Here is a 23,823-nt window from a genome sequence, read left to right as displayed (position 1 = left end):
GACAAATGGAGTAAATGACACGCTCTTAGAGGCACAGAAAAGAAAAAGAAAAGAACAAAGGAAGTGGGAAGCAAGGGTATAAACATAAAGGTTGCGCCTCCGTTTTGCAGACAGGTGTCTTTCTTTTTTACAAGAAAATATAAGAAACAATAAAGAGGGGATATGAGAAAGCCTTTGTCATTGTCAAAGAAAGGCAACAGAAGTCCACAACTTGTTGGATATAACGTTGCTGGCTGCAGTGAAAAATGCACAAGAAAATGATCCCAAGTGCTGCACCGGAATCACTATCTGTTCGTTGCGAGATAAAGAGAACCCTAAGATTAGTGTTAGGAAAGAGTATAGTAGTGTTCATTAGTACTCATGCCCGTGCTCATTAGTATTCAGTCCATCCAATATCGAAAGTTGAAGATGGGCAAAAAATCATACGAGCAGTGTTAGTGCAAACTGTATCAACGAAGGCAGTCTGCAATGCTGATGTACATACAAACAGCACTGGCTAACGTCTGAAGCCTCTAGTGCACACACATCCATGCTAGTAAGCAAACTGCCAACCTAACATCATGGTGCAGAGCACCCAGTGCGGGTGAACTGCTGGATGACCAGATAAGCGGTTTGTGAACCAAGTGACAATGATTCCAAAACATGAAGTTCGCTAGAAACACGGGTCACTTGTCAGTGCTCCAGTCCGCTTAGTTACGGTCCACAAGTCTGAATTCAGAAAATTCATAAAGCATGACTAGCCCTTCAGCTACCGAGGCTATCTCACCAAAGCCACAGGAGGGAAAGCCAGGAACATACTGAATGTTTTCTGGCCAGAGAGCTCTTTGAGAAAGGGATTCCATGAGAGAGTAAATTATACAAAAAGAAAGAGAAATGAATTCAAACCGAAATGACGCAGTTGTAGTAGACACTGTAACAAAAAAAAAAACCTAAGCAATGAGGTCATGATTTGTTGGACTAAAACTAATGCACCCAGTACCCAAGTAACCATGCAAATCGCTATAGCAAGCTAAGGGCACTTATAACTTTGCTACTCGCCACGAAAACATGTCAGCAACTACTCTAAGTGCGAGGGGTGTAAATGTGTGAGACAAGCTAAGAAACACTAATTTAGAACACACATTCCATAGCAGTCAACGGCTGTCGTAGGCGCGCTACCGCGCACTCAGCTGATGGAAGACGGGTCAACAGGAAATGCTAAAATCAAGCAGTGCACAATGCAAGTTGTTCTTGTCCACAATGCAGACTCAGCTCTAGCTGCAAGCTGCAAAGACATCAAGCACTAAAAGCCAAAAGCATGGTGCAAAAAGTCCACATTACCACGGAAACCGCAGACAAAGTGCTGCTCGCTGTTGGTTGAAATCCAAGTTCTTTTTAACTTCCAGAACCACTTTCTATGACACCTTTTCTATATGGTTTTTTTTTTCTATTGACAGAAAATTGAAGAAAATTTTTTTGTTAGCTGACAAGCGAAGAAATTTAAGAGGACTGCCAGGCCTTCAGCCTATCCACAATCTTGTCTCACACAATGCTCCAGCAAGCCAGAAAATTGTTTGAAAAAACTACATTTCTGATTACGCACGAACGTCTGAGCCCTTTAAGACTATGATAAGCACTATGCTTAACAAAGTTTGTGACAGGCCACTTAATGCAAGACTGGAAAGTGCCATGGTAATTTGTACCCCCAAAACAGTCCTTTTGTAACAAAACAATGCTGCTGCTTATACAAGCAGCAGTACTATGTACAGGCGCAGACAAAAGTAAACGGAGCACGCTATTGGCTTCCAAAATTTTTCATGCGTTGCCTAATCGAAATTGCCAGCAATGGTGTGTGCATACTGGCAGGGGATGCCATTGCGCTTTCTCATGGACAAACAATGTTTCTTCTGTCCCTATAGGTAAGGGGTGTTTTCAATTAGAATAAAATCGCGTGCTCCGCTTACTTATGGCCGCGCCTGTACCTGAAAAACTAACATGAGCCTCACTGATATTATGTAACTGCAGCACCATGACAGATCAGACTAAACTTAGTCACTGGTAATAAGGTCATAGCTACATATGCGCTACATACTCTGCACGTGCACTGCATATTCTACATGTGAGCTACATTGCTTGAAAATTGCTTGAAAAAGCACAATGCTTCCCACCATTTGCAGTAAAACCCAGCAAACAACTACAACGGTACAATACACTCTCATAGGTGCCTTTTTCTTGAGACTGCATACATGAGGGCCTGAAAACTAAATTCTGCACAAGACAATAAAGAGAACCTAGAGTGGTTTCTTCCTCGCAGCCTGATAAATGAAGAGTGGATTTCATGTCCTGATCATAACTTCATCTGCGGGCTCCGTGCTAACATGAGCTGGCTGCACTCATCATGAGTGAACGCTTGACCAGCCACAACTTGCGACATAACATTGTAATGACGAAAGGAAAACAAATATCGCAGCTGCTCCAGTCAGCATTCTCAGAAACATGCAGCCACTTATTACACACAGGAGAACAACAGCAAGGCTTAGTGAACCAAACAACTTCAAGTGAACAGTTTTGTCATGAAAATAGAAAGGGTTGAACAAATTTTTTGTGTTAGTTAAGCAAAGATCAAGGTGAGGATGTAGTTGTAGGTCAGAGGTATTCAAAGTGAAGCCCTATGTAGTACGAGCACCGAAGCACCAAAATACTGCCCAGTGCAAGGCCATGCTTGAGAAGATTTGCCACTTACCATGGATCCATGGGCGACACTTTGAACACCCCTGCTCTAGGCAACGGCACTACAACTATCTTGTTCATGTGTCTCGTTCATGTGCACAACACTGGCTGCCACTTTTTTGTTTTGTCTTTGATCGCGTGTTTCACTAATGATGCTGCTTCGTGTCCAACAAAGGAAAGAAATCAAAGCAACAGTGGCTGCTTGCCATAATCACTTTACGCTCACGTTTGCCACAAAGTATAAGACAAAACAAAAACAAATAACAGACGCAGCTCATACACCAGTCACTAAGAAAAGCTACGAGGCAACATAATGCAACTATATTGTAATGAGAATATCACTCTCACAATGTGCAGAACGAAGCTAACAAAAGCGAACTCAAGCAGTTAGTACTCAAAACTAGTCAGCCCGTGTTGAAAAAAAAAAAAAAACTCGAGAAAAGCGCACAGCCCTGTACACATCAACCAAAAGTTCATGCCAAGCATAAACTGCTATGCAGGACTAAGAGGGCACCACCAATTTGAGTTTGCTCCAGAAATGATAAGCCGATTCATGAAGAAAGCCTCGACTGAACACGGTTGGTCACAAGCATAGCAGCACCCGAGGTGACCACTGCCCAAACAGGAGCCAAAGTGTCAGGCAAACTGGCTCTCAACACAAGCTACTGACATGATTCTTACGCCAGGTAAACCGCACCCGCAAGTAAAGCAAACTCAAGGTCAACCCAACCTACAGAGTCTTCCCTGGGCGTTGCTACTTGGACTAGGCAGAACGCAGGGCAATAAGCAGCTGAAGCTTAAGCTCAACTTCAGAACTATGTATGGTCATGAGGAAACCCTTCCATCCAAAATAGAAATTTTACTGGCTACAGAGACCATCAGAAATGAATACAAATGCAAGCAGTGCTTGTCTGTTATCTGTGTATGCATTTCCATTAGCCTTCGGGGTAAAAAAAAAGCACTGCCTTGGCTATCAAGATTAAAGAGACATTTCCACTGGGCCACTATAAAAGCTAAGTGCATGACAACACTGCTGACTGTGCATGATGATTAGAGTTGGCACTCATAAGGATTACTAAGTGCCAAGCCACACTCGCACAGGGAAGACAACCTAACAGCACTACACATCACGCATATGAGGAGAAACTCACTTCACTGTCACTGCACAAGAAATACTAACACCACCAGAGGCCAAAACGAAACACTAGCTGACACATGCAGCCCAGTGACACCCTACAAAAAAAAAATGTACAAGCAAGCTAGAGGAGGCTGATATGCCTGTTTCTGCAAGAGGTTTAGCACAGCTTCAACTATGTCACTTTCAGATTCAAGCACCAAAGGGCAGCAAAATGAAGTAGGGTTAAATAATGCTAGCTCTAAGGATATCATTGGTTTATATAAAGCATCTTAGACTCCGTAAAAAAAATGCAGGGCTTGGAAAGCAACCAATAATTTGTCGACACACACTGCAAATCCAGGCACATCAGCCAGACCCAAGGGTCATTAGTAAACTTCTAGCACTACCATCCAACCAAACAGCTACAGAGTTAAAAACAACACAAAATCAGATGGATGAACAACGCAGCAGGCACAAGGTGCAGGACATAAAGAAAAGAGGGTTTCCAACAGCTTAAAGAGTCTTACAGCTTGATCTGTTGCACTCTTGCTGTAGGGAACTGGAATCAATCGATCCTGCAATTCTCCTCCAATCACCTTGGGAAATAGCATCGGGAGGGGGGTCAGTATTAACCCAGCCAGAACGGCCGACAGTCACGCTCTTGCCCGAACCCCACCCTTAAAAGACACATCCACACCCATGCCAGCAGCCCTGGTAACCGCTTAACCACCACGCCTTTAAAAAGGCACGTTCACTGCAGTGTATGAGGCAGCTAATTACGAATAGACATTACCGGAACAGCAAGTGACACAGGCACACTACCTGTACAATAAGCTCCTTTTCTGTGAAACCAAAGTAACAACACTGGCAACCTACTAGGTGTTGCATCAAGTAGTCAATGTTGTCCACAGACCATGCATCAAACTCCAGCCTGAAGACGGGTGCAATTCTTGCATTAAATGTGGCTCCATTCTTCTAGCTTGTCTTGTGAACACACACCCAAGCTTTTAACCTGCCCAATGCTCAATGCATGATTGTCGTCTACTTGTGTGTTGTGCCAACAGCTGCTACAGTGGCTGATGTCTGCTACAGTAGTTGAGGTAGATGAAACACACATGCCAGTCCTACACCTTGGTCCTTGCTATTCACACTGCAGAAGCAATGCTTTTCCTTGCATCTTTCAGGTGATTTTAACTTTGCATTTAGCAACTTTGCTGCAGCAACTCTTGCTCAAAGACCAGCACACAGCACCCTCATAAGAACAAAAGTTCTTAGGACACAACTGATGCCTGGATTTCAGTGTCACTGAAGACAGTCATCCTCACAATAAGTTTAGAGGTACAGTTATATTCTCTTGGTTCAGTAAGGCATGACGACTGTAACCTCTGCAAACACAAGTCTTAGAGCCCAACCCATATGAAGTCCTCAAGATGACTGCAAAGCAATGCAAGAGACTAAATGAGGGCTTGCTCGGCCAAGTCCAAGTGAAAAGTGCACCGGCTTCTTGAGCAACAAACAAAATTGTAGGCACTATTTCGAAAGTCCCTAATGGAAGCCTTCTAAGAGCAAACTTTGAAACGGCACCATGAGCAGACCACTTTGCATCAACTACCCGACTATAAGCTGCAGTGCCACACGGTCGAAGTTTGCCGAGCTGCTGGGTGCTCAATGTGTGTTGAGCACTTCGTAAACAGCTTCAGATAATACGGAAGAACCTCACTGATACATTTTCCAAAGAATGCAGGGAAAAGCGTATTATAAACGAAACATGTGATCCAAACCAGCAGGACATTTTTTAAAATGCGACGAAAGAATAAAGTACGAACGAATCTGCAGGCGCTCACTTCCTATGAAAACCAGTTTGTGCTAATCAGTACAAGACCTGAAGAGCTTTTATGGTGCTTGTAGACTTCTGTCGGCATCTTCATTTTCCTTTGCGAGAACGAAATGGTAACGCAACCAATTTGGGGATGGCAAGGGTGAGAGCAGCCACGGCTTCTTATTTATCACCGTTGTATGCTTCGCAGCCTAGCGTGTGTGCGTTGCGGAGAAGCTGCCCCAGAAAATGCCTACCAGTGGGCTTGAGCAATATCGCATGCCCGCAGACTAGTCCACTCGGATGTTTGCGTGCGTTCGGATAGTCAATAAGCATGCCATACAATCAGTATTAGGCAAAGTTATTGTCGTATATGCCAGAAAGCTGCATTATCTCGGTACGTACTAACCTGAAAAAAAATTTAACTCTATAGGAGATTTTATTAGCTGACGATTTTGAGCATATGAACCGGATATCATATGAAGCAGTAACGCATCACCGAGGTGCTAGAGTATTTTACGCTTGTTGATGCTCACAGACAGGCTGCTGGAATGGCACTGCACTGTTGAATCCGTGTGCAACTGTTCTGCCTGATGGTGTACCACTGTATACAGCTATAAGGACCATGAACAGTTCACCGTCACGGTTGTTAACGGGGAGAAGAGAACACACTGCAACCGCAGCAGGCGGCAGCGAGTAAACAAGGCGTCATGTGCCAGAGTTTTCCAGGATCTCCAGTTTAATATACGGTTCTATTGTACCTCCTGTACAGAGCTGCGCTTGATCACCTCTTTTGTACATCAGGTTTCCCTTTGCCTACTGAACCACAGGAAAGAAACAGAGAAACAAAGGCCTTCTTTCCACAATGTTCATTTTGCTCTTTGTCAAGAGTGAAACATTTGCTAGATTACACCTTGTGACTTCGTATTTACACTAAACGCAAGAAACGCCGCAAAACACCTCACGAGAAATGCAGCAAGTCATCTTTGTGTACAATAGAACAACTTTATAACAAGGCATCTGTAACAATCCACCAACGCGCCAATAACTCATGCGAAGACTTGAACAGGCAGTCTGTTAGAGGTCTCGAAAATAATAATAATAATGGGAGTATTTGTAAAGAGAAAAATACCTGACTACATACGGCATCGTACCTTGTGACCAGTTGCCATGAGCCATTCGTTAAAAAATATCTCGCATCTCGTAACGTCACCACACAATAAAGTGCGTCCTACAGGACACACACTCTCTCCCTCTTAAAATTCACAAAATGACCAACCAACCAGCAAACATAAACGCAGGATTTACATGATCTCTTGACGGGAGGCAAGACAAGAGTTAGAACTGGTCTGAGTTCCCTGTTCCAATGCCCAAAGTCCTGCCACCATAAAAAACAAAACCAAGGAACGATATCTTACAATGGTGCTAAGGTATTGCTTCAGATGCAAGAGCTTCTGCAAAAGACGAAGTTATTCTCACAAGTTCCTCTAGGTCTGTGTTGGAAAACACATGCTAGCCCGCTATGGTATACTGCTTTGGCTACGAGATGAAAGCTGCGCGCAAACTCCGCCTGTCGCCGTTGCAAGCAGAATAGTGGTTATCCTTTCTCCAAAGCTAAATGCCTGTTAATTGTGCATGCACATACTTCTCCAGTCACACAAGAGCGTATAGACATAGTGCGTACGATGGCGAGGCGTGGCGGTAGGGGCGTCAATGGGGGCTGGGGCTTGGTCAGGAAGAGAGCCCTACACCGTTACTGTCATCAGACTTGACCGACCTCGAGAAAATTTTTTTTTTTTTTGCTTCAACGTTTCCCTTTTAGTTGCTCCGCAGCCTTTCCAGTGAACCATCTCGTCAGTGTCCCTTCTTCCCCGCAATAATGTGCAGGTGCCGCGGCAAGTCCGCGAAAGAGCAAAAGTGGAAACAGAATATTTGTACTCATTTCTAAAGTTTACACTGGCCCGCCTACAAGTCTATGTTGTTTGTTCGTGCTCTGTGACCACCAAGATGCAAACACACATTGAATATATAGAGGAAAGAAAAACACGACCCGTGATGCCCCAAACATGAACCTCGCAGGAGCACAAGTAAACAGGTTGCGTGCATTTGTCTGTCTGTGAATATGCATATGAGAGAAGCACGTGCCCAGAGAGCAGGTTGTGATGACAATGGAAGGAAGGTAAGGGGAAGCACAAAAAAAAAAAAGAAGAGGTAGAGATGACAAAAGGTTGAATAGGGCGGACATTGAGGGTGGGGGTGAGTGAGTGACTCTGCTTTGCCAAGGACCATCACCGAAAGAGCTGCTTCAATCCAGACCCAAAGTTACAGGAAGACTGGTACTTGATTCTCAGACTGCAAAGCCAATCGTCCCTGCAAGGTGCCACAGGAACATCCCATACCTTAAATGAAACGCTGATGAGAGCCCTCACGGAATGAAAAGAATGATTTGCGTAGCAATCGTACGCAGGGCACAAGAGGCAGCTAGCGAGAACCGTTGCAACATCAGACACGGCAAAAATGCAGCCATCTTCACCAATATGCTTTTTATTCAGAGTCACTGAAGGCAAAAAGTTAGATCCCCGCAAAGGAACACTGAACCAAGATGGCCTCGATCAAGGTGGAGAGCGGTGTGGCACGAAGTAGAGCGAACACACTACACTGTGCAGGTGTAAGCCCTGAAGCACTGGGAAGTCCCAGTTGGACCACCCATCCCAAACAAGCACATTGCACTGCTGGTATTACAATTTGCTCAAACGTGGCACCGCCCGGAACAGCAACACCAGTAGCTTTGCTTCTTTTGCCCAACAGCTTCAGCTAGCCTTTGACAACAATTTTTGCACCAAACTTGGCAGCTTATGCATTGCTGACTTAGCTAGCCCTCAATCTCCAAGTAGCTACACTCTTCCAGGTTACACTAGAGAGTAGCCAAAGATGTGCGCAAGCATCAGCCCTATCCAGTCAAGTGTCTGTGTGGCATCATTTGTAAACTGCAAAACCACCAACAATTACCAGGGCACACCTAGACACTGCTAGCTTCCGTGTACGGTTCAAAGGAACCTGGTGCTAAGCACAGCAAGGAGTTGGGAGGAAACAACTGAAGGACGCTCGCACTGACACGCAAAAACACACCACTGGCCATGGCGGGGAAAGGTGTGCTCCACCGAAATTGCATATCTGTCTCCTTGCCAGCACTCCCTGCCCCTGCCGCTGCGTTCACGGTCACATGCTGTAAATGCATGACTAGGAATACACCCTGCCATATAGCAGTGCACACACCTGTGTACAGAAGAAAAGCAATGGCATTCCTGCCACTACACGCGCAAAGTGTGCAGAAATGCACGCACATACCAGACGGCTCAGCCTCCTACAAAGTTACAAAAGTCTGACGGGCACCACGTGTGGTTAGTTCTTGTCTTTCATGCACTCATACCTCTCTCTCTCGCCTCTCGTGCTTGTTCACATTCCTCACAATGCATAAATGGTAAAATCCTTCTGGTGAACCTGCGCAAACTGGAGCGCCGTGGAGACGAGCGATCCCGCACCCAAACGACGATAACCAGCATTACACAGACAGAGCTGCTATGGGGGGGCTGCTGTGGAAACTGCTACACGAAAGCTTGCACGTCACTTCGTATGTGCTCGAGAGCACAAGGGAAGGTCCATTGGAGAGAGAAAAGGAAAGGGATGCGATGAATTTAAGAAAGCAGCGAATGCAGAAAAGGGGCTGGACAAAAGGGTTCAGTCCACATACATGCAGAAGGGGGCTTTGCTGTTTTGACTTGTATGTCTCAGTGGTTTGCATTCGTTTCTTGAAACACCTCGTGGTCTGCAAGCACAAATCACCAAAGCCAGCCCGCATCACTGGAGCCCCACGACTGAGCCATGCAATGTCGGGCTCGCTTGAAAGGCAAAATTAAACAGAATGAAACAAATGTGACAACTGGCAGCATTGTTAAGAGTATCACGTCTCTCTCTCAAGAAATAAGATAACTTCAGTTCCACCCCTTCGACTATTCTCTCACTCTCTCCCTCGAAAAAAAACACCTAAAGAGGGATTTCCATTTTCCATTAAAGGGCCTGGGTGCTATGGGAGAAAGAAAAGAACAGACAACAGCAAACAATGCAAGAGAGTGAGAGAGACACACTGTAAAGAACAACAGCTGTGCCACCAAGGGGAAGGGAAGGCATTCACAGCCTCCAGCAAATTACGGGCAACAAGCCCACATACAACTGTACACTTGTGCAAACTTGTACACGAAGACACTGGAAAGATAAAAGAAGACAAAAGGTTCTCGGAGTGCACGTTTTGTGATGTGTGCTCGAAAATATCACACTTCTTGGGTGCCTTTGCACAAGGTCCAACAACCAACAAGAAACAACACGGTGGCTCCTCCGCAAAAGCAAAACAGTGTGGTGCCAGCCTGGCCTGCTGTCCAGGCACCCAGGTTGACAAGAAACAAGGCAAGCCGATGTCAACTGCAGAATACTGGACTGGACAGATGACGAGGCTCCCAACCAGAAAAAAGATGCCCAACAAGTAAAAACTGCACAAACCAACACACGAGTGATCGACGAGAAGACTGCAACTGGGCAGGGGTTGGGGAAAGGCCCTACAGAGCAGAACACTCAAACAGTCAAAGAATCACTGAAGACAAGTCTCGAGGGGGGCGGGGGGGGGTACAAGGAAACCAGAGGAACTCCGTTCCAGCTCTGCGTCTGCACTAAGCACACAGGGCAAAGAAAAAAAAAAGAACAATGTTCGGAGCACAGTCAAAAAAGACATCGCTGGCGTTAAAAGAAGCTTCGGTGACACTGGACCAATTGAAGCTGCTGCTAATCATGTGTGCACTTTCTTCCACCTCCTCTCTCAGTCAAGACACAGTGGTCATCTGCAGAGACCAACTTCTTTCCCGGGAGGCTCTGGGCTGCACCATTTCCTTTCACGTGCGTATGTCTGCTGTTCTCGTTGTAGAATTCTTGCAAAGAACCCTGGCTGTGGGAAGGCGAGCCAGTGGGCGGATGCACACAAACCCGCGGGGGTTCCCAGCTTATCTACAAGAGCAAACTGGGCAAGACTGTCCTCGCGAGAGATCGGCGGGAAGGGAAAGAGGGGTGGGGAAGGTGATTGGCAGTGCCTCCACGGAGAGCAAGAAATCGGCAGAGCATGTGGCGATGGCCATTGGAGAGCCAAAGAGCCCACCTCGCAATTACTGCCACCATGCTGGGCTTCGCTCGGGGCACGGCCGCCATCCCGCAAGGCCAAAGCTAACACCTCATGGCTGCGGCTTCATCGCACTCATAGACAGCCACCGGCAGCAAAGCCAATCGTGCCCTACATGCTTTATTTTTATGCACACCACTACACAAACAAGTAGCCTGTTGGCCAAGACTGGATGGGAAACGCTATATTTGATCGCTGCTGCACTACCTGAGTTAACGTATCTGGAAACAGCCTATACTAATGAGTATAGATGTATTGAAAAATCCCTATAAATGTTGCAGCTACACCCCTGTCAGTGAAAGCTGTACTTTTTTTTTACAATGTGCAGTGGATACAACCATGGGAGAGGCTTGGTGGAAAGTGCTGAAATGCCTGCATAATGATACAGCTACATGTGAGTGGCAAATGCAAGCATTGGCTAAAATTGGTAGCTCATGTCTTCTCTATCAAATGGCAATGAATGAGGGTTTTATAAAGCAAGTGTTACAATCACATGCAGAGTACACAAAGACTGTCCACTTGCACTGCTCATTCTCCAACCTTAATCCCAATATGCCAAAAGCCAATCCGTTGCCCGTTAACATCCAGAGCAAGCACTATAAGTGCTACGAGTGATGCACAGAGAGAAGATATGCGCATCGCTAAGTTCCACACTGCTACATGCAAACTGAGCCGCAAAAGTTCTGTGCAACGTGGCAGATGGACACAGTTCAGGGCTGTGGGAAAGCCAGTAGTCTACTCATCTATGATCGAGCACTTGCGGTTTTGTTCATAATTGATGAAAAATGTTGAATGCAATATTTAGCTCTCAACTTCGATCAAAAGCCAACGCTTGTCTTCACCTTTTCTCACTACAGGCCTGTTACGAGGAGCAGAAGGCCAGGTGCAGGCCCTTGACAGCAAAGTGCACTGACAGGGGAAGAGCTTATGGGAGCCCTGTGTTAAGAAGCGGGTGCACGCAAGCCGCAATTCAATGCAGATCAGTCTTAAAAGCGCAAACCAGGAACACCGTGCAACGCGGAAAGCTCACTGACGCGCCTAGCGACACCTGTATAAGCAAGAGCCGCAGCCTGCTGTGGCATGCACCGCGTTTCAAGGGGGCGCACTTGCCTGTCCCACATTGGGCAGCAAAGCAACGCCTTCGATGTGTGCAATTTTTTTTTCTTTTTGCAGGGAGAGGGTGAGGGCTACGTGTTTCAGCCACCCACTCGCCTGGCTGCCTCATCACGTCCTACACGTGGTGGCAAACCAGTGGCCTCAGGTCGGCCGTGCCGCCGAGCGATGGCTCCAGCGCCCGCGCGAGAGCCCGACTCCGCGTGGCGACATTGCCGTGCCAGAGACTACCGGGACCGAGGTGGAGGGGAGGGCCCTTCCATCAGATGCTCGTCTCGTGCAGCTTGCTCACAGGCGGCTCGGCAAGCAGGTTGTAGCCCTGCGTGAGCGGGTTCGAGAAGCTCGCCCGGTTGTTGTTGTCCGGCGCGCCGGCCACCGGTGAAGAGGCTGACGTTGAAGAGCTTGACGACGAGGCACTGAGCGGCGAGCGCGGAGTCGCCGGCGCCGACGAGTTGCGCTCGGCTACCAGCGGGGCAAACTCCTGCGACGACGGCAAGTGGTTGCCGCTGTTGAGGCTTGGACCCCGCCGCAAGAACAGCAGAGCGTCCCTCGCCGAGGCGCCGCGGCCGCCATTGGCGCCGACATGCTTGGGCGACGCCACGTCGGCGCACACAAGCGCCGCCGCCGTTGGGGGCGGAAGCAGCTGATCGCTCTGCGGTGACGGGCTCTTGGCGTCCTCGTCGATGAAGCTGATGTCGGACATGGGCCGTGTGCCGCCCGGATGGCTGCGGGAGCTGTGCAAGCTGTGCAGGCTATGAATGCTACGCTGGTCCTCCATGTCCTCCAGAGTGCTCTTAAAGGCCTTCACTACCCGAAGCTGCGTGGTTGCGGCAGGCCGCGCCCATCCACCAGTTTCGCACGTTTCGAGGGCACGGGTGGAAAAAAGAGTGGGAGGGGAAAGAGAGGACGGCCAGAGAGGGGGCCGGGGGGGAAGAAAAGTGAGAGAAAAAAACGACACCAAAAATAAAAACCAGATGCACAAGTCACAACGACAGGGTCTACTGACGCCGCACTTTATTTTTTCCTCTGTGCACAGCCAAGGAGCCTCTTCTCTCGTCCTGCAGACTGTGTGCTGCACAACGTGCAGGCCTGATATAACACAGGCTGAGGCAGGCCTTGGACTTTGAGACTGTGCTGGAGGCCAGCAGTTTTAATGCTAACACTGTTAAAGCCAATGACAACGGGGCATGCTTCTTTTAAAAGACTGCATGCAGGAAGTCCTAACATTTAATGAAGGCAGCCGAAGACACTAATAATCCTTGCCATACTTCACAGCAGAGGCAGTACTCTGGGTTCACTCAAGTCTCCAGACAGAAATGCTGCACACATTTGTTCAAGTTAACCATCATGGTCTTGTGTTGCCGCACAGGCGCAGGCTCCTTTCAAACTTGGCAATTTTCACAGAGGAAACAGTCAGTCTGTCTAAGTATGGAAAGCGCATGTAGCCAACAGCAACAATGAAAACCCTCCTAGGCTCCCCAACTACTTGTGGCATGTGCACCGAGGAAAAAAGAAATGGCATCTTCACTCCGAAAGTAGCGAGACCTTCTTTTTCAGTACCTGACCATTTCCTCAAAAGGCAGTGTTTTTGCAGTGTCACCTGTGCCCACAGCTGGCAAGCATAGCGTTAGTTTTGTTAGGCAAGGTCATAAGAGGGAAACAAAAGAACAGGACAGACTGCTGTTGCCACGTGGGCAGAAGTTGAGTGAGTGAAAGGAAAACATAACTGTTGGTTTTCTTGCTCTGAACTCTGCTTATCACGGTGTCAGAAGCAAAAGCTGGACAGTGGCAAACAAACGGACAACTGAAAGCACAAAAAGAGAGCGTGAGCAATAAACGATGAAGCAGCACTGTAGTATAAAAACAGAAACAGTGAGACGAAGACCATGGCTGCATGCATCTCTCTCTGCCACAGAAAAAGCAAAACAAAACAAAAATGAAAGCAAACGTAATTTTGTTTCTTCACACAGGTGCAAATGAATGAAAACAGGTGTCTCATACAACGCACGTGTAATCAGTGACCACAAACACAAAACGCTGTTGATGCCTTTGCCTTTGCAAACAAAGCATGGCAGTAATGGTCAGTAACAAACCAAAACCAAAGTCACAAAAGGTCAACAACATTAACAAAATAAAATAAAATAGAAAAAATCATTACAGGAAATTAACGTTAGACTACTGGGATCAGTGTTCGACTCACGTAAAGGCTCAAAGCAAGAAAAACAAGTCAAATCTAAAGCGTGCAAGCCTGGGAGTTAGTAAACAAGGCAGCTGTGCTGACTGGAGCAGTAGGTAACAAGAAAAAAAAAAAACAAAGTGAGAGAGAGCGAGAGAGCCGTGTTTAAATATGAGCACCATGCATGCTTTCTCTGTATTGAAAATGTGTGCCAGACAGGATGCAGTGGTTGTTGGTAGGTACACAGGCTTGTCCCATGGCACTGAAATATTGGCCTGTTGCACATGGATGTGGTGGTATCAAGTTTGACAGCGCATGGAGAAGACATGGACCTCTTTCCCACTTTGGCCTCCCGCAGGTAACTTTTTTTTTCCCCCCCACTTGTTGCTCAGAGCCCTGGGCAGTCTTTGCATGTATTAGGTACTGTGATCACCATGTCATCCCATCTAGCCCAAAAGCAAGGCATACAGGCAACTGGGAAGAGGAGGAGTATGTGCCATGTTAATGAACTGTATGTGTTGGCATAGACCAGTAAGTATCGTCAGTCGGGTAAGTAGGTGTTGTCACATAACACGCTGGCAGTGTCCTCCTCGCGACTACAGGCAGCAAGAAAGCAAACATAAGAGTGAAAAAATGTATGGTAATGGCCAGTAAGTTTCAGCTCATGTGAGGAAAAAAAAAAAAAGAACAGCCCACACAGCTGCTCAGCTCTGGGAGAAACGTGCCAGAGCTGTTTGTGCAAGCAGTGGTGGGGTGTGTGTTACACATGCCTCTATGCATGATAGCTTTTACAACAAAGAGCAGGGGTAGACTCAAAGGAGAAGTCCTCATTCTTCAAGAAAACAAGCAATAGAAATGGCCCGTCAGAGTGCACTGCATCTGAACATTTCAAAAGCGGCACTAATAATGCAGCATGGTAAAGCTATCTGTACTGATTGCCAAAACACTTGAAGACCATATTTCTTTCCATATAAGAGGGTACGAGTTTTTAAACAACTTTAGGTGCGCGAGAATTATGGCCCGGACCAACAAAAAGGGTCAACTTATACCACACTGTCACAGGTTCACACATCAAAAAATCACCCGTTCATGGAATAGATTCTTTTTGCAGAAATTTACTGGACAGTCCTGCTCAAGACCTTGGAGAGAAGTAGCAATTTTGAGTATGAGGCAGAACTGAGTACAAGCCAAAATGCCTCGACAATTAGCAACAAAATTTTTTTTTTTTGCTGCTGCTCCTTTTCTTCGTAGCAAGTTGTGCTTAGTGGCCTAAAACCTAGAAACACTACACACAGGTTTGATAAGATATTCTGAATGCTTAAGGTTCCACAATTAACTGATTACATTCATTAAGGAGGTCACCATAGCACTATTGGTGCCAGAATATGCTCTTGTCAAAGCAAGATGCTTTGGCATTCAGTACAGCACTTGCTGCATTTATTAGTGGCAGCTGTTTAATCTCATCAGCATAACAAGCAGACCAAAGAAAATCCAGGTGAAACGAAATACTCTACCTGCATCTGCATTAAGAAGTTCGCATGTGCAAATAAATGGCTATTAAATTAAAGAGCGCTCTTCATTACATGCAATTCGAAGCCCACTTCACCATTACACAGGGAATTTGAAACTAACAAAAAAAATTCTGCATTTTAAAACACGACGTCAGCAGCACAAAATAAGAGAGCATTCTTTTTGTCCCTGTATGTCAGTGTGAGGAAATGGTCAGGAACGAATTTGGAAGGGCTGTGCTTCTAAAAGTCTAAAAGAGAAGAGTAACTAAAAAAAAAAGGAAGAAAGGTTTGTGGAAATGAGCAGGTAGGGCTGTGTACTAAACGAGTACAAGGACTATACTAATGAACTGAAAACAAACTGGGATGCGCCACTCTGAAAAGCATGCGGAAGGGCTGAAACTGCCGGAGAAAATAAAAATAAACAGGATTGGGAGGGAGGCAGACTGGATAACAAGACACATTTACAGAGAAGGTAAGACACAGGTAATAGGAAGGAACATGAAATAGGGAGAGAGACAGAGAGAGGGTAGAGATGCAGCAGTCTGCGATCCAATAAGAGCAGCTCTCTTCAAGAGCTTGTCTTGAGAACTGTGCAAGGGAACGGAGAGCTAAATGTCCACACTGCCCCAAATGGACTAAAATTCCCAGGCATTTCCAATCCACTGGCTGCTGAAAAGCTGTCCTCTTCAACTGCAACCCTAGAGTGCCACATGTAGAACACTATGCCCTCATTTCTTGTTTGTCTCTTCAGAGGAACCTCTTCAACACATCTTCAACAAGGTCTCTCTTCAGTGCATACTTTTTTTTTGTTTTCTTTTATTCCACAGATGCCTTTTTTTCCCAGGATAGTGTAAACGCCACTTTTCTTTTTGTACTTCTTTGCACCGTGCTGAAATGGCTCTGTCTTACAGCCTACGGGTGTGACCTCAGTAAGCGTTGCTGAACGCTGAACGTTCTGATATTTGCAGGACAGGTGTAGGGCATCATTCATTGCCTACCATTGTGGACAGTCAGGCTGAAGAACCACAGAGAGAGTAAAAGGAGGCAGGAAAGCTGACCGGAGAAAGGAATGTAAAAGCACATCACATGAAAGGATGGTCATCCAAGAGGAGTACGGTGACAACACGTTTCACAAGAAAAATAAACAAACGGGAAGGAGGAAAAATGATGCCTGCAGTGCAGTAGAAGGACAGAATGGGAATGGAAACACAGTGCAGGACCCAAAGGGGGGAAGCAACGGAGGGTGTAGTAGGATAAGAAAGACTGGAAGAGAGTGAGAGAAAAAGAGAGAGAGAGACTGCACCCCACCACTCAACCCGCCTGCTTTTCTTCGACCGCGTAAGATACGAATGCCGCGAGCAGCACATCTGCCGACGACGCGTTCCCACCGAGAGATGCCAGCCCCCGATGGTCAATCATGATGACAAAAGTAGCAGGAAACTTCGTTTTGATGAAAGGGGAAGGGGAAAAAAAAGAAAGAGGTTATAAACTGTGAAAGTCGCGACTGCACCCCATGCGCACACTCCATCGGTGTGAGATGTGTGCATGCGAGGGGCGAGCCACAGTGCCCGCATCTGCCGCACGTGGCGGCGCCACCTGACTCGGAAATCGCACTGACTGGCCATGGCACACCATACAGACATTAACTAAGCACATTCATGATGGGGAAGAGGTACCCATATAGTACCCCCAGTGGCGAAAAAAATGGGTCGGTTCAGGGCAGCAAGCTATGCATGTTAACGGGAACATTTGCCTATTAACGACCTTCTCTTCACACCACTGCATTAGGGGAAGACATGTTGAGACAAAAAATAAAAAATGGTACTTTAATATTGAAAGGTCACACTCTCCCAGTAGCACTTGGACGCTGAGTTTCAAATGATGTTCACAATACCCAATACAAATTCAAGTCACAAATGATCCTAACACAGCCGGATCACTCTGCCACGCCCAACACAAGTGCCCCACACATTGCAAAGGGTGCACCCTAAGTAGGAATCATGGTCGCTAAGAGTTTATGGTCCTGCATTACTGAAACTACGTAATGTACCACAACCTTTTCAGGTATAAGAAAACATGGTCACAGTTTCAGCTGACAGTTGGGAATACTGACAAAGCACAAAGTACACCACCAAAGTGACACCAAGGTAAGTGTCAAGTTGACAAGTCAAGGTTTCAATCTCAAGGAATCATGTGATTCTCGTTACAGCCCAGGCTAATGTGCATACAGTGTCTACAAGTTATCTGAACCTCAATAAACAGCCAACAACTACTTAACTACAACAGCCTATAAAAAGAAAGAAGCAAACATTAGTGCTCAAGTACACTGGTGACATTCCAAAGAGACGATTAAAATTGATGAGTAATTAACTGCACATGCATCAGAGATACTTGAAAAATCTCAACAGTCATCACTTTCTATTGCTCAAGCAACAAAGCCTAATAATTTAGATAGAACGATGATTATACAGTGCCTTACGCATAAGGTGTTTCATTCTCAAAATTGAAAATGACTGCTCTGCTTTGAACACTGAGATAGAAATGCCTTCAAAAGGTAATCTTCCAAGTGCTGCAACATTAGTGCAGGGAAATATGACCCTAATCTGTACAGAATGAGAGAAAAATGCAAGCAATAATGAGAGCAGTAACTTAAAGTTCACAACTTCAGAAGTGGTCTTCCACGCAAGACGAAAATTACAAGCAGGCATTGAGGAAAGTCTTGCTACATTTATGTCTTGCAACATTGGGAAGCAATGTCAATGTAGAACGCCACAGTGCCAATGAGGACTTGACGACAACGAACATGCAACAAGAAATAGGGAACATAAAACAGGCGCAGTCCTCTCTTCAAGAAGCTGACGACGCAGCCGCAACAGTGCCAAAGGTACCATCCACACTTGCACAGTGCTCACTGCAAATGTTCAGGAAGCGTGTGCGAGCGCTCAGTCGATGCGCAGCACAAATGTTACAACTCGGGAAAGAATTTTGAACACTCATGAGCTGTAATGAGCCTTCCAAGAGCGGGCAGCTACTGATGGTGCCACGTTGACCACGTCATCAGGGCCTTGGTGACTTGCGGCAGAAAACCGTCGGAGCTGCGCTAAGCTTCCACTCAGCAGATCCATGTTCTCTCCTGACAGCTCAGGAGCTGGGTTCTGCAGAAACACAACCGCCGGGCACGAACCACGCACACACGTGAAGGAACAACCACTAGAAAGCGTGAGTGCCGCAACAAAGTGGGGATGAACATCAAGCATGAAATGCTTTTAGCTCCCACTGCAAACGTTTGCCTCCTCTCCTAAACTTCACGCCGAGTAAGCTTATTGCTTCAAACTGTCTTCCTGCTTCAGCTGCTTTAAAGTTTGCTTCAACTTCAAATTTAAAAATTAAAGAAACGAAAAATTTTCAAAATTAAAAAATGGCCAATCTGTGCCAGCAGATAGCCAGAGCTGGCCAAAATAAGCTCTGAAGTTTCTCCGAAAATTCCTCAACCTGTTCCAATTTTCTGTCTCAAACACCTATCCTTTCTTTGAAAGCTAACAGCAGTACAGAGGTACAGCCTACAGCAAAACTTTACGGAATGTGGGTGGGCAGAAAAAAATTTGGCACTCTCAAGCAAGCCAGTAACTCAAAATGCCTGTAAGTATAACAAGACTTGTATGCTCCATGGCAATGCCACAATAATTCTGATCTGAAGCACATACACCCCACAAACTTTTATGACTGTTTGGCTGGCAATTGTATATAAGCTGGCACCGAATAGTGCTACCTGTATGCCCGAACTGTATAGACTCTTCCATTTGGCATATCACCATCAGCAGCAATACCAGCTAACTATACCTTGACAGTAATGTCTGCAGCAGTGTTGAGCAAAATGCTGCATGTTCCGGAGGCATCACAGGGACAAAGCATTTCATGCCCCAGATTTAGATTCAGTGCTCACACAAGCTAGTAATACATTTCTGAAAGGAAGAAGCCTGATTTGTTAGGTGAGAACACCGTGCACAGCCTTCGATTTCTTCACTGCATCTAAAAAAATAGTCACATAGCGACTGTAAATACCGACGAGTAAAGCCAGCTCTAGGGGTTCATTCCTGGTGTGGGGATGGCAAACGCATGGCAAGCTATTAATGTGCATGCAGAACCCACGTTAAGCTTTTTACTCCTACATTCAAATGCTCTACAGCATTTGGAACAAGTGCTTAAAATTAGCACATCAGCATTGATGCATCAAGTGTACAGTGCTATTTTAAGGCATTTCCCAAGGTTAAGCCACAGACAGTTGAAAACCCCACATTTCAGCTCCTCATTTCCTGCCTTCGACACCAAGTACGTACACCCAACTCACTGGATGGTCCCCACTGACAAGAGGAACTGGAAGCGTGAAAAGCTTGCAATAAGGGCACAGTACTTGTCTGAAGCTCTTGTTTTTCCCTATGAAAAATCCATGTTAAAACAAGTTTGTTCAAAGCACTTAATGAGTTGGGAAGGACCATGAGCTTGGCTATGAAACAAGCATGAATTGGTTTCGTGTCCTACAATGAATTATTACGTTACAGAGTGCAAAGAGATGAGACAACAAATGGAGAAAAATGAGGCCACGACTGAGGCAGCAGGTCCATGACAAAGCCTTGATTCAAATGGCTAATAACCCAGCTAAATTGTGCTGTTAATACGCCTAGCGGTTATACTCTCAGGATGAACACTCCTAAAAAATCAGGCTCCTTCTTAGCTGCGACCACAATGTGCACAAACAGCATCTGCAACAAAATCCCAGAAAGTCATAGTCAGGTTCAAGGTGGAAGGCTTGGAGAAAAGGGGGGGGGGGGGGGTCATAATGTGGACACAAGGCTGAACTATGATTTTGCAAAGCACTTCCACTTAGTTCAGCTTTTGAGAAAAACAAGATGGCATGCCAACGTATTGAAAAATGCTGTCCCAATTCACATGTAGGCGACTGTAGTATGCACACACTGAATGTGCATGGTCTTGCGATTTTCTGCAATACATGTGATAACTTAGTTATCATCCAATAACCTTTTTACTGGCTGTTTGCGTGAATTAGTCTCATCTCTACAAAGATACAAACTGAGCTCTCTCTGCAGGGCATCACCCTGAATTTTTAAGCTCTTTTTGAGGGCGGGGGGGTGGAGAATCGAATCTTGAAACAGCAGAAAATGGGCGCAAGATGAAGATAAACACTTGCCTGAGCAGATGGAGACATGCTTAGAATTAATACAGAGAGGTACTCACACCAGTGGTAAAAGATGGAGCAGATGGTTTAGAGTGTCACTTTCGATACTCGGACAAGGACTGCTAAATGACTGGTGCCTGTCAATCACGCAATGGCTAGCCGTACCGTTTATTTTGCAGCATATGTCCCTCATCCGATATTCTGAGAGTATATATGCACAGTAACAATGCACTATCTCCTAAACAAAGTTGTGATACTTTTTGCTACCCCTGAATTCTATTCATAAAGCCACCCTTGAGCCTCCCTTGCATAACCCTTCAAATTTCTGTGTGCATCCCGCAACCAGTCTGAATATCTGCTACTGAGTTTTTTCCCCATAGTTTTAAGCACACTGTGCCTGAAGGGACACAGAACGGAACTCCTATCCAATTTTTTTTTCTTAGTAAAATCCAATTGCTTGGCTTTCTGTGGCTCTGCTCACATTCGTTCAACACCAAAAGCTGAGAAATTTAGGTTTGCAATAGAATACCTTTTTCCCCTATTCAAATCAGACTCATGACACTGACGAATGACGCCAGGTCTTTTATGGACTCCATGACCACTGGCTTGCAGCAGATGACAGTGTGGCCTAGCCTCAGAAGTCCATGATAAAAAATTTTACCGTCATAGTTTCCTGCTGGCAACAATACCTGTACATACTTCACTTTTTGGCCTTTTCTAGCTCAAAAGCACTGTTCTCAGTGAAACGTTACAATGCCGTAACAAGAGCCAGAATGCAGTTTTTAGATATGGCATTGGGTCAACAGCCTAATGGATAACAGCTTGATTTTTCAGGATGCCGATACAAGAAGAGATGTCACAACTGTAGTAGTTGAAGTAGAACAACATTTATAAGACGCTCCTTAGTTGCTTTGTGAAGCACTGAACAGCACCAAGCTATCAACTCTGAATGTGCCTGTGGATATAACCCTCTTTTGGCAATGAAGTTGACTGGCAATCTTCCTCTGACATGACTGGTCTGACAGGCACTCAACACTGAGAAACCACGTCCATCTCCGGGCACTGGATGCTGTGCCACTCATTTAGTCAACTCAAAGCAAAGAGCCAAAACACTGCGTCTACCACACTGCCACAAGATGCTTGAAAACCTCACTTAGAAAGAATTAGAAGCCATACATGCTGATCTTATGCTGATCTTGTGCCCCGCTCCCCAAATTACAACTGGTAGGATTTCACAAGCTGTTTGAGAATACGGTGCTGGCAATGCCTCAATTCAGAACTGCATGCTCCTGAGTCACTCTGCAAATATAACTGCACACAGAAATGACCATTTGAACTTTTAAAGTGCAACTGCAAGTTGTTGCTTGTTGGCTCAATGAGCATAAATGAGCCAAGTAATGACAGTGCTGTTTCAAAGCACTCTTGAAATTGAACCTCTCTGCCGGTGCCTATTGCAATAGAAAAAGAAAGAAAGATAGAAAAAGTTTTCTACACTTTTAATACAACAAAGCAAGCAGAAGGACCTTCTAATCTACAAATGCTCACAAACTACCCCTACTGCTGAATAACAAGACATGCAGAGAGAGCTCTCACGATCAGGTATAAGAATATGCTCTGCTGCCCTTTCACTGAAGAAAGAACTCTGTAAGCATTTGCCAATATTGAAACAATAAATTAAACCTGGCTCACAAGCCGTTCAAAAAGCACTGAAGCCCAAAACCAAACATAACCTTATCTTTCCTTCCTTGTGCCTACAGACTTCTTGCACTGCTGGGGAGTGCAATAAAAACTGCAGTCAAAAAGTGATTGTTATGTGGTAAAAGCTCGCCCTTGAACTGTACAAAACTGCCTCATCCAATCATGAAAGCACGCAACTGTGATGAACCCTGAAGTTTAGAGTGCGCTAAGCTGCAGCCTTCAACTAATTTCGGGCACTGAAAAATTTTTCAGGCCTCACAAGCCTCGGAAACCTGAAAAACAGTATATCGAAGTACAAGGTGTGAAGGGAGTCGAGACACGTTGCCACTGTTTGTGTAAGCTTTAAACGAGTTCTCTTATGAGCACAAATGCACAGAAATACTTCCAATTAACAAAGTCGAGCTCGTGAGCAAAATCAGGTGCAGACAGTAGTGCAGTGGGGGAACATCGGTTGGGATTCTGGTTAGCCCACTAAGTACCCGCCCCTCAACAACTGGCCACACGTGCTCTTGAGGAATACACAATGCATCTGTGCCACTATCAAACGAAGAATTGCGCATAAACTGAATCCGTGCCAGAGTTCACATATGGACCATGCCATAATCCCATAATCGCAGCACCCGTGCTCCCCACAGAAAGGTTTCGAGTAAAAACGTGTGAATCTTGGTCAGCTACTCTGCCATCCTGCCATTAAATTACCCTTTTTTTTGTGTGTGAACTTGCACTTCTAACAACATGCAAAGGGGGGGGGGGGAGAGAGAGTGTTAAGGATTAAACTTACCCTGATGGCGCTTTTTTTTTTTTTTTACACTGCACTAATAGAGCATAGCACATGCCGATGTTTTTTCCCTGAGCCACTTGCAATACTGCCACCATTACTATCAGGTATTAAACATGAATGCATAAAATGCTACGCGCTGCCGTACTGCCTTGCCATTCAAATAGAAACTGAAAGTTTCAAATTAGCTGTACCTTTCAACAATCTTTTTTCACTGTCCGCAATTTTGTGTGTTTGATACCGGTTACGATGGCCAGATTTTAACGAATGCGAAACGGCAAAATGCCCATGTAAACGTTTAACAACTATGGGTGGTTGGAATTATTTTGGAGCCCTCCACCACGGTGTGCAGCGTAGCCCACAGCTATACTCTGGCACGTAGAAACTCATTAACATCACATTGCCTGCCTTCACTACCTCCAGATTTTTTAGTACTCTGTGACTACTGAATGCACGCTCACCACCTTACTGGAAACAACTTTGAAAGAAA

General features: G+C 45.7%; 1 protein-coding gene across 13 annotated transcripts in view; it reads right to left on the bottom strand.

Annotated features, from left to right (window-relative positions):
• PMCA (plasma membrane calcium-transporting ATPase 3) overlaps positions 1-23,823 on the bottom strand; it is a 289,652-nt gene that overhangs the window by 8,832 nt on the left and 256,997 nt on the right. For 9 of the 13 annotated variants that reach the window (XM_077631430.1, XM_077631438.1, XM_077631440.1 and 6 more), the window contains one exon: positions 7,459-12,793. In XM_077631430.1, coding sequence (XP_077487556.1) covers positions 12,239-12,793 — 555 coding nt within the window. In that variant the 3' untranslated portion in view covers positions 7,459-12,238. The other 4 variants (XM_077631441.1, XM_077631442.1, XM_077631443.1 and 1 more) reach the window with 2 other exon arrangements.

Source organism: Amblyomma americanum, chromosome 7 (assembly GCF_052857255.1).
Source record: "Amblyomma americanum isolate KBUSLIRL-KWMA chromosome 7, ASM5285725v1, whole genome shotgun sequence".
NCBI classification, from domain to species: Eukaryota; Metazoa; Arthropoda; class Arachnida; order Ixodida; family Ixodidae; genus Amblyomma; species Amblyomma americanum.
Note: the sequence above shows the minus strand (reverse complement) of the source record. Positions and strands in the feature narration are given on the sequence as shown.